The 12,243-nt window shown below is 40.0% G+C and overlaps 1 protein-coding gene across 1 annotated transcript in view; it reads left to right on the forward strand.

Moving 5' to 3' along the window:
* The window catches only part of Fmn2 (formin 2), a 302,407-nt gene that overhangs the window by 54,230 nt on the left and 235,934 nt on the right, over nucleotides 1-12,243 (forward strand). The window contains exon 3 of the mRNA XM_055608481.1: nucleotides 11,856-12,003. Coding sequence (XP_055464456.1) covers nucleotides 11,856-12,003 — 148 coding nt within the window. The remainder of the gene's footprint in view (nucleotides 1-11,855; nucleotides 12,004-12,243) is intronic.

The following is a 12,243-nucleotide window of genomic DNA, read 5'->3' on the forward strand; positions in this document are numbered from 1 at the left end:
TATAACCTCACTAGTAAAAGTTAACCCATCATGGATGACTCTTTTAGTGACTGTAAAAAACCCTCCTGGAGCTCTTACATTGCTCCGTGCTTTACCATTATCTGGGCCTTACGGCACCTGTGGGAGGTGTGGCTGAGTTTCTTTTGGGGGGAAGGAGACTGGTTGTAATGATTAGCAGAGAGGTGACTGGGTCTCAGGCTGTTAAACTCTGCAATGCCTGATTTGCAGTAGTCTTTGAGAGTCTTTCAGGATAATTGCTACAGGCTGCACATACCAATATGTTAGGGTTTCAGAAGTCTGTCCGAAGGCCAAGGGACAAGTTCTAAGAGGAGCTTGCCTCAGAACAGGATAAGGTCAAAACAAACAAACAAACAAAACATGATCCAATTAGCTGTCCACCACCCTGGGACACTGTTAGATAGATTTATTCTATCAAGTTATATTTGAGCTCTATAAGTGAAATACTTGCATGTGAGGGATTATCTTGTTTTTACCCTATGATGATAACTAGTCATACGGTGCTAGGTTTCTCCCAACTACTGAGATTACTCCTGATCCTAGTACCCACTCTGGAGCCTGTTCTATAAGTAGCAGTTCTCACAGTTCTTAATCTCAGTTTCAGCTTGCTTCCTGTGCTATAAATAGTCACTGACAAGCTTTAATGCGAAGTTTTAATTTTAGTGTTTTTCCTTTCTTATAAAGAGGTCCAACAGTTAGCATTAATGTATGCACTACTTCTGTTTCCTACATGTTATCTTGAACAAATTCTTAAACCTCATCTTCAGCTCACACCTTTGAGAAATGTCAGCTGGAGTGTGAAGACTGCATTTGGAGGGCACAAGTCTTAGAAAATCGTGAATGCAGTTTCCTATAGCATTTCCTTTGCTTAAGAAAATTGTTTGTTCCTATATCATCTTCACTCATTTACTTAAAACAATGTTAATTAAATGTTTTGCTAATGAACACTATTTCTTTTCATTCAATGTTTTACTACTGTAAAAAATTATTCATTGCATCTAATCGTACACATTTCAGTGGTTATAGATGTAGCTGTTTGTGAAAAAGCACATAAAAGAAATCTGATGTTCTAGATTAATTATTTCCAATTGAGAGCCCAAGAATGACTATTCATTGCTGTTCTTATTACTTTCAAGTCCTAGAAACTTCATTTGAATAGTTAGGAGCTTTCCTCAGAGATTCATTTTCACACATTTGTCATGCTATCTTTATAACTATAAATGTTCAGCTTCAACCACATCAAAAAGAAGAAAAAAATGAACAAACATAGAAAAATAAAATGTGTCATTCTCGTTTACACATCAGTTGAGAATCCTTAGAGACACATGCACAGACGTGAGGGTTCTATGTGGATCTTCATGCAGTGTTACTTTGCCATTGATGTCATCTATAGAGGTAAATTATGTTTAGTAACATAATTTATTTTACTTTATTAATTACACTTAATTCACTTTGTATCCCCCCATAACACATTTATACATTATCCTGGCATATTATTCTATGAATGTTCAAAACACTGATATAAGCATTCTATAAAAGTATAACGTCAACACTGATACATGACTGCACAGTCTAAACATAGCAATAATCCTATAATATAATTCATTATAATAGTTAATTTATGTAATTCTATTTATACTCTTTATTCATAAAACTATGTAACATCATGGTCTAGGCATTATGTATGTACGTCTTGCCTGTTGCTTTTATGATTGTTTCCTAATTATTTTTACTGTACATAGTTTAAAAATAGCCTTTGTGATTTGATTTAAAAAAGGGTAATTATCTTGGGAAGGGGCATGGGAGGAGATGAGGGAGGAAAGGTGGAATTGGGAGAGGACAAAGGAAGGGATTATAACTGAGATACAAAGTGAATAAACTGTGATTAATAAAAAAGTAAATAAATTAAAAAAAAATTGTTTGTTACAGGATTTCATATATTCATTGCTTTTGCAAGAATGTTGAGGACAGAAAGACTGTCTCTGTTAACTGGAGCTTTTAGGGTATAAGCCCAGACCTTGACATCACTAATACAGCAGGTTCAGCCATTGTCACTTGTCCTGAATAGGAATTTATTAAATGTAGCCACATTGGGAGAAGAAACACTAACCAGGACTAGTGACTCCTCACTCTGTCTTCATCTTTGGGGTATTAAAATGAGGCTTAGGTTCAAATAGACGGCATTACATTTGCATGACTAAGCAGCATCATAGTCTAGGTGTGGTCCTGCCCACTACTGACCCTCATTGACTCAGCCTGATGCTCCTATAAGGTGGTCTAACAAGTCAAAATTCTGTGAAATTTCTTCCTGGGAGGCAACTCCCCCGCCACCCACCCATAGCACCTGAGAGTCAATGTTTCCCTTCTTTCAGCATGAGACTCAGAGGGAAATTATAGTTCCTTGGTAGTCATTGTTTCTGCAGCCTGAAAACCGAAGGAAGGTTCTGTTTCCCCATGCTTATTTCCTGGCTTTTGCTTCTTCCTTTCTACAACTTGTTACATCATTATGAGGAAGATGGAGACAGAGATTTGAGAATTTCTCCCCTTAGTTTTGGCTGAAACTGCTCATCAGTTCATCATTCCCGTTTCTCTGTGTGCTGTTCTCCTTTGTGTGCCGGCGAGAGTTTAGAAGCAGAGCCTGGTCTTACTGTCGAGGCTCTGGTAGGATGGCGCAATGTTCATGATACGAGTCATGTTGCCCATGTTGCCCAAGTTGCCTCAGAACTCTGGGTGCTGATGGGACTGGGGTGGAGAGGTGCTGTTATGGCTTCACTTGGGAAAAACAAAGCAACAAAACACCGTTAATGGCTTGAATGTGGAGTGTCCCCACAGACTCCTGTGTTTGAACACTTGTTCTTCCTGGGGGTGCTGTCTTGAGAAGCTGTAGAATCTTCTGGACCTGGGCTCCAGCTGACACGTGTAGGGCTGTGCACCTGGGGCTTGAAGAGTATAGACTGGCCTCTCCTCTGCCTCAAGCTTTGTTTCCTCATAGTCCAGACATGAGCAGGCAAACTCACACTCCTGTACCACAGATAGCATCCACGCTGGCTCTGTGCCTGAGCCATCATGATGGAATGCCGCCTCTGAACCATGAGCCCACATAAGCCTTTTCCCTCTTAAAGTGCTTGTCAGGTGTTTGTTCACAGTGAACAAAAAAGTCTGTGCTTTGATACATGGGGTAGAAGAATGTTTCTTTCTCCCAAGTTTTGGAGTCCAGCTTCCTGTTGGGACGACTGGGGTACCTGGTAAACACACTAATTCTTCAGGTACAAAAGGTGATGGATTGATGGAAGAGAGGATACAGCATCTCATAACAGAATTTAAAATAACCAGTGACGAAAGATAGACTATAAAAACTATTTAGCCCCCCCTCAGATCTTTTTTTATCATAGATGTGTTTATTCTCTATCTAGCCAGGGACAAAGACATTTTCTTTTTGCATGGGAATCTCTATTACACTGGGCTAAATCCCTCTTACCTTAACACACTTGAGTCATGATGCCCAGCTCATACCCAACTTGCCATGGGGTATGCTGACTATTTAAAAAGTGGGCAGCTCAGCTTTTGTCTAAGGCTCTGTGTTCCTCCTCATCAGTTTGATGGGAAGTTCATGGTTTTTCTTAGTGTGATTCTGAAGGTACTGGTTCAGTGCCCCGCACTCAGGGCCTTGAGTCATCTTCATCATTTTTTCCTGTTTTCATATACGCATGTCCAGGATTTCTTGTGGGCAAAGTTTGTGTATGATATCATTTTATCCCACTCCAGTCACAAAACATTCTCCTAAAGCTAACTGTGTTTATTGCTGTTTTTAATATGCATGGAAGGTATGATTTTTAAATCCTAGGTTTCTAGAAGAACACAGAAACATCATTTTAACCCAAATGCTTCTTGGTTGAGATTCACACACTTTCTGTTAATCATGATCAAGCTAACGAGTAAAAGAAGCTATGCTGGATGGACATCTCCACACGGCCTATCCGTTTCAGACAGTCCAGGTCTGGGGACAGCTTATATTCTGGTGTGTGGGAGGAGAGAGTGGGTTACCAAAGTGGAATAACAGCAGATGCTATGAAGTGCTGTGTGCTGTGACTGTGATGTGGAACAAGCATGGACTACTATAGAAGGATGAACCTTTGCTTCTGCGCTTGCAGGTCAAGAGAAGGTTCTAGGAGTGTCAGTTACTTTTCTGGTTACTGTGATAAAATGTCAGACAAAGGCAACTAAGGAAGAGTTTTGGATCAGGGTTTGGGAAAACAACTCGTCATGGAGGCAGAGGTTGTAAAGAAGCTGATCACACAGTCCTCAGGTGGGAAGCAGAAAGTGGTGAACACTGGTGCTAGAGTTGCTTTTACCTTTTTATTCAGCGATTCAGTTCTCTCCCATGGAGTGATGCTGTCTACATTCAGGGAGTGTCTTCCCCACCTTAATTCACTTAATCTAGAAACTGTATTACTGAGATGTCCAGACATGTGTTTCCCTGGAATTCGTAATGTTGAACCTGACTCTTCATCATTACAACAGTTTGTTTGGGAGAGAAAAGCAAAATTTTGAGATTTAAAAAAAAAAAAGTACTTATGCTTATGTGTATGTGTACTTGCCAGTGTCTCTCTGTCTCTGTGTGTATACCATGTGTGGTGCCTGTAGAGACTAGAGTATTGTATCCCCCAGAGCTGGAGTTACAGGTGGTTATGGGTCACTCAGTATCGGTGCTGGGAACCAAACCCATGTCTTCTGGAAGCTGAGCCATCTCTCTGGCCCCAGGAGTATTTACAGAGCGTATTTACAGTGAAAATCCCATTCTCATCCTCAGAAGGTGTCAGCACTTAGTGGGAGCACTAATTGGCAAAGAATGTGATCCTGTAAGGTGGGATGGGATGTATAGGAGGACCGTACTGAAGCTGAGAGAGAGAGCTCAGCTTACACAGGATTACACAGGATTTATCTCACCCGAGGAAGTGGTACCCTCAGCCCCACCCCTTGAAATATTGCCCTTTTAGCCTTTCACTGAGAAATTAATCCTTCATTGTCTGCTAAACCAGGAGTGACTTTTTCCAAAGAAAATACTAAGCAAAACAATGCCTCAAGGCCCACCAATAGTTGCCTCTAGACCTTTAGCCAGACTCAAGGCAAAGCAGGCTCCTAGAAGGGAGATAGAAATTGTGGTCCATGAGGAGGTGTGCTATACTACTAAAGAGCTTAATGGGTTTGCTAATGTATTCAAGCAGAAGTTTGTCGAGTATGTGTAGGAATGGATTTTAAGGGTGAGGTATAAAGGAATATAAAACTGGATCAGGCTGAGTAGAGATTCTAGGTATAATATGGAAGCTCGCACAGTTAAAAAAAAAAAGGTGTCAAATGTTTGTTTTAATGGTTGGCTGAGTAGTTTATCAAAAGATAGCCTACTGAAAAAGGAATTGGAGATGCCTGATATCCTTTGGCTTACTGTCAATGAAGGTATTTTAAGGCTTAGGAAAACGCTGTGCTAGAGAGGATATGTGTATAAAACCTAATTCTCAACAATGGGAAGGCCCAGAAGACATGCCCTTCACTAATTCTATATGGTGCAAAATGGTGAGAGGGATAGCACATTTAAAGAGTTTTGTTGTCACCCTTTTCCTTCTGCCAGATCTTAGGGTTGGAGATACTGCTGCTCAATTAGATGGATGCAATGAAATGGGTTTGACTAGGCCCCAAAATAGCAAGGGCCAGGTGTCAGCATTGAATCACCAAAGGCAAGGTGATTATAGTTATCATAATGGGCAACATAGACAAAGCATTGTTCATAATGACCTAACCCTTTAATGGTTCTCATAGGCAAGATGAATTTTAATAGTAGTGTGACACCTATGGTTCTTTGGTACTGGCTAATTAACCATGGTGTTTGTAGGCATGAAAGAGATAAGGAGTTTTGTTTGACCTGTAGAAGCAGAACATTTCTCAAACAAATGAAAGCAAGACTACAATGGGTCATGGCAAAAGGCAGTCTTGGCCACTGAGTCAGACTTGAGCCAGGTTGCAGATCCAGAACCCCTGGAATGAAGGGTGGTTAGGTTTCCCTGACGGGGGACTTTGATAAGACACCTAAATATTTTACAGTTAGTCTTTTTCCAATTCTTTCCCCAGGGGGGCCTATGTCCTTTTATAAAGGTAACTATATCCTGTGGGGAAGAAAACAGTCTATCTGGGATCTATTGGAATACTGGTTCTGCACTGACACTGATTCCTGGAGATCCCTGTGGCCCTCCAGTTAAAATAGGAGCTTACAGAGGCCAGGTGATTAATGGAGTTTTGGCTGAAGTCTGATCACAGTAGGCCCAGTGAGTCCCCGAACTCATACTGCCGTTATTTCCCCAGTTTCCATAATCTAAACTTGGAATAGACAAACTTAGAAGTTGGCAGAATTCACACATTGGCTCCCTGACTTCCACGAAGAGGTCTATTAGGGTTGAAAAGACTAAATAGAAGCCTTTTAGAGTTGCCTCTGCCAAAGAAAACAGTGAATCAAAAATAGTGTCATATCCCTGGCAGAACTGCAGAAATTAGTGCTGTCATCAGGCCTTGAAATATGCAGGAGTGGTGGTTCCCACCACATCTCCTTTTAACTGTCTTAACTGGCCAGTGCAGAAGAGGAGTAGATCTTAGAGAATGACAGTTGACTATCACAAACTCAGCAAGATGGAAACTCCAATTGCAGCTGCTGTACCAAATGTAGTGTCCTTACTTCAACAAATTAACACATCTCCTGGTACATAGTAAGCAACTATTGATCTTGAAAATGTCCATAAGGACCACCTGTCTCTATACCTGTCCATAAGGACCACCAGAAGCAGTTTGCTTTCAGTGGGCAAGGCCAGCAGTAGACCTTTACAGTTTTACCCAGCTGGTATAATAACTCTCCAGCCCTGTGTCATAACTTAGAAGGGTTCTTGATCATCTGTCTCTTCCACAAAGTATCACACTGGTGCACTATATTGATGACATTATGCTGATTGGATCAAGTAAGCAGGAAATAGCAACCACTTTGAACTCATGGGTAACTCATAACACATCAAAGGATGGGAAATAAATACAACCAAGGTTCCAGGAGCTTCTACCTTAGTGAAGTTCTTAGGAGTCCAATATTGTGGAGCATGCAGACATCTTTCTTCTAAGGTGAAGGATAAGTTCTTACACCTGGCCCCTCCTATCACTTTAAAAGAAGTACAATGTTTAGTGAGCCCGTTTAGATTTTGGAGAAGTATATTTTCCACTTGGCTTTGTTACTATGGTCCATATAATAAGTGACTCAGAAAGTTGGATCTTTGTGTGGGGCCTGGAACAAGAGAAGGCTCTTCAATAGGTCCAACCTGCTCTAACACTTGGACCATATTAACCAGCACTTGAAGTGTCAGTAGCAGATAGGGATGCTGTTTGAAGCCTTTGGCAGGTCTGTCTAGGTGAATCACAGAAAAGGCCTTTTGGATTTTGGAGCAAGGCTCTACCATCATCTGCAAACTATCCTCCCATTGAAAGACAGCTCTTGGCCTGCAATTTGGCTTTTGTGGAAGCTGAACATTTGACAGTGGGCCACCAAGGTACCATGTGGTCTGAACTTCCCATCATGAGCAGGGTTTTTATTGAATCTACAAAGTCATAAAGTAGAATGCGCAGAGCAGCAATCTATTATCAAATGGAAGTGATATACATGCAATCAGGACCAAGCATGTCCTAAAGGCACCAGCAAGTTACATGAAGAAGTTGCTCAAATGCCCATGATTTCTACTCCTGTTTCAATGCCATCTGCTGGCAGTTTCATTAATTGGTTGACTGAGGAAAAGAAGACTAGGGCCTGGTTTACTGATGGTTCTGCATGTTATGAAAGCACTACTTGGAAATGGACAGCTGCAGCATTACAACCCCCTTCTGGGACCATACTGAAAGATACTGGTATAGAGAAATTTTCACAGTGGGCAGAACTTCATATTCCTAATAATTTTGACTAACAGTATATAATTAATTAGTCCATTTAAATATCTTCAAAGCTGTGCCTAGAAAGACTGATGACTTGCTCAGTTGTTAAAAGTGCTTGCTATTCTTGCAGACAACCTGAGTTTGGTTACCAGAACGAAAATCGGTTGGCTATAACTCCAGCCCTAGGGTATCAATCTCCTTCCTCTGAACTCTGCAGACACTATACTTACATGCACAGACATAAATGCACACACAAACACACACATAAACATACAAATAAAAGCAAATAAAATATCTTAAAAAGATCAACAGCATAATAAACCACTAAGCTGATTTGAGTACTGATGGATTAACCCCAATTAGATACCCTAACTTTTAAATAATGGCTAAAATTAGACTCCTAAAAAAATGTGTAAGTTGCTGAAATGAGACTCATGTAGAGTGAAATATTGAGGCATATCCAAACCTGTCTTCAAACTTTTCCAAACTTGGAAACACTTATTTTAGGATATTTAAAAAATGATGACTTGTTCAAAGCTGTGAGCACCTGCAAAGCAGTTTCTCTCTAGTTCATCCTGTGTTGCTCATGCTGCATTTCAAAAGGGTAAGGGAGGGAGGTGAGGCTGCATCAGCTATTTTTCTACAGCCATGTGGGAGACAGTAAAGCTGGTGTTAGTCTCTGAAACAGACAGCAACTTCGCTTCATGGTAGGGATTTTAGTTTATCTGATGCAAGACTAGAGCTAGGATGTTAGGAGATGCAAATCACTTTGTGGTGGGCAGGCCTCCTATAAAGTAGGAATCATCTCTTAGGATTTGCCTCTAAGAAAAGATACAACAATTTTGGAGTAGCAATTTGGAATTTATCCATCTGCTGATTAGTGGGAATCATATAGAGACAGTGAGATATGTTAGATTGATAGATAAATACATTAACTGCCTAAATAATACACAGGAAAAGACATGAGGAAAACAAGGTGCACATACACAAGATTTGCTTTTCTTTTTGCAGTTCTGGGGATATAGTGCGGGGCTTATGCTTGCCAGGAAAGTATTCTATTGATGCACTACCATTCCAGCTAGAAACCCAATTCATTTAGGCTTGGGGAAAGAGAGATGCCTCCGACCTTACGTGTGCTTATTGTTTTACCATAAGTCCTGTACTTGGCTTCCTAGCTCTCACTGCAGATGGCTCACAAGTGCCTATAATCCCAGCTCCAGGGATTCAGCACCCCTTCCTGGCCTCTGCAAGGACCTGAACACATAGGTGTGCATACGCATACACAGACTCACACATGCACACATAAATGAAATAATAATAAAAGAAATTTAAATTTTATTTAGTTATATGTGTAGAAACCTGAAAATGACATTTAAATTTTTTCTTTGCGTGATAAAAGTAATTTATATAATAGTAGATATACACCTAATAGTATACCTTATTTAATTAGGTAAAGCATATTTTTTCTGCAGTGAAAATTAAGGTTTTTCTGAAGCAATGCACACATACAATACTATGCCCCAGTGAATATGGCAGAAAAGAGTTGTTTGTATTTGGTTTCCTCCTGAGAACTAAAATTGTATGTGGAATAAAATAGTGTGTGGGAAGTGCTTCATGTTTGCGGTAACTGTTATTAGGTTAATGACACCTTAGAAATGTCTTTGAGAACTCTGCTTTTGGTATGGCTATATGCTGAATTATGGTGGTTTCTTTTCACTTCTTTTAAAATTACTGTAGTAGAAAACTCCCAAACTTCAAATCAGGGTTGTTTGAAGGTAGGATGAGAATAATTAGTAAGTGAATAGAATTCCTACTGTGTTTGGCATTATTTATTAAACCCATGCAGGGAATCAAGATAACATGATATGCAGAACTCATTACTATTCTGTATAGGCCTCAGCCAGGAAGGTGTGCCTGCTACACAATCCTGAATTTGGATCCCAGCCGCTATGTGAAAAGCTAGGTATGGCAGTATGTGCCTATAATCCTAGACAGACAATGTTTTCCCAGAGCCATCTAGCCCAGTCAGTGAGCTTCCAGGGTGAGGCTCTGTCTCAGAAAATAAGGTAGAGGTCAACATAGGAGGTCACCTGATATTGCCCTCTAATCTCCACATGCATGTGTACACACGTGGGCATACACATGCACACACAGATACATATAGACACAGAGACACACAGATGCACATGCAAACATTATCAGCAGCAGCAGCACCATCATCATCACCACCACAACCATCATCATCATCATCATCATCATCATCATCATCATCATCATCATCACCATCACTGTCATCATCCCTCTTTGGCTAGGTCTGATCCACCCACTTGAAATCTCTAGGTTTTAGCCAGACACTGTGTGAGCGCATTTCTGATCCAGAGTACTCATCCTCCATTCAGTCCCTGAATGAAGAAGCAATCCTTACTTCTAAATCCCCAATGTCACTGTGTCATTTGTCACCAACAACCTCAGGTGACTGATTGCCACTCTGTCCCTTCCTTCCATTTTGTACATACGCTTCATGAGTGGTATGGGTGAGTCTCCATGAGTCTCCACGAGCTATATTTCTGTGTGCACATTCTTCTTAACCCTGCAATATGTAGTGTTCTTAGCCATGATGTCCTTGTCTGTTTTTGATATTGTTCCACTTGTGAAATGAGCTAGAAAAATATTGCTTCTTTGGTTTTTTGTTTTGTTTTGTTTTTGTATTTTGGTAGGAATTATGGAGAATTTATTGGTTGGTTAAACATTTGATGCATTTCAGCAGTGAAGTCATGAGGTTCTGCGCTTTTCCTTGATGGAAAATGTATTTATTCTTGGTATCTATCCCTGGTTATTAAAGTTTTATACTCCTTCATGGTTCAGTACTGGCAGGTATTTGCATTTCCTCTAAGCTAGAGAATTTCTTGGCATACTATTGTCAGTAACATCCAATGATTCTTGGTAATATCCAAGCTGTGGGTTATGTTTCCTATTTCAGATCACATTTTATTTCTGTTCTTTCTCTTTCTTTGAGTTGGCTATTAGTTTGTCAGTTTTGTCTTTAAAGAACCATTTTCATCTTGTTGATCCACATCAGCTTTTGGGGTTCAATCTCAAGTCCTTATGCTTAGAAGTAAGTGCTTTTACCTAGCTCCTTAACCTGTATTTATATCACCTACTCAGGATCATCCAACTTTCCCAATCTTACCTATTGAAAACATTCTCTTCTAGATTTACAATTATTTATTCTGTATATATAACTGTATTGTTACACATAATCACGTATATCATATTCACATATTTTCTTGACCTTTAGTACCCTTTTCTTGCTAATTCTAGGCTGAGTTTGGTTTAGTTGTTAAAGTTTCATGAAATGCATTTATAGGTTGTTCACTTGAGGTCTTTTTGAATTTTAGATGTAGACATTCAATGCTATCAACAGCTCTCTGTATAGCTTTTACTCTGTTCCATGGGTTTTTATTGTGAAACTGAGAGGAAGTATTGCTTGAGTTCAATGGTGCCTGGTAGATAGTGAGAGAAAGGCTGCCTGACTTTCTCAAACCAACAAAGATAAAGACACACCACATTTTGATGGATTAAACATGCAATTTCAGGAAGCTGTGTAACTCAGCATCTGCAGTGTCTCATAATTCTTGCCAGACCCATGTAATATCTCTTCTTCCAATCTGACAGATATAGGTTTTACTATAAATAATAACAAAAAAGTTTGGGGAAATTTGAGAGAATCGGTATCTTAATGGCTCTATATTGAGCACTGTAAAATGCCATTTTAATGTTTTACGTGTTTTTACATGGCTTTGCTATTTACATTTTGTAATGTAGCAGCTGATTATTTTTATGATTGAATTGATAACATTTCCATTTAAACACCTTTTTGAATGTAGCAAGATCAGCTTTACACCTGGGCTGCTGTTAGTCAACCCACGCATTCGATGGATTACAGCGAAGGGCAGTTTCCCAGAAGAGAACCATCCACGTGGCCACCATCCAGGCTTCCTGACGAAGAGCCCAGTCCCAAGGATGTTGACACAGGTAGGATAGGGGGCAGCAAGCCTCACAAGATCATGTGATGTACTATGTAATTGCCACATTTGCCTGTTAGTGAGTCTCTGGTCCATCTATCATGCAGATGAGAGCTAGCTAGCTAGCTATCTAGCTAGCTAGCTAGATAGCTAGATAGATAGCTAGATAGCTAGATAGCTAGATAGCTAGATAGCTAGATAGCTAGATAGATAGATAGATAGATAGATAGATAGATAGATAGATAGATAG

The sequence above is a fragment of the Psammomys obesus genome, unplaced genomic scaffold, assembly GCF_907164565.1.
Source record: "Psammomys obesus unplaced genomic scaffold, mPsaObe1.curated_primary_1811, whole genome shotgun sequence".
NCBI classification, from domain to species: domain Eukaryota; kingdom Metazoa; phylum Chordata; class Mammalia; order Rodentia; family Muridae; genus Psammomys; species Psammomys obesus.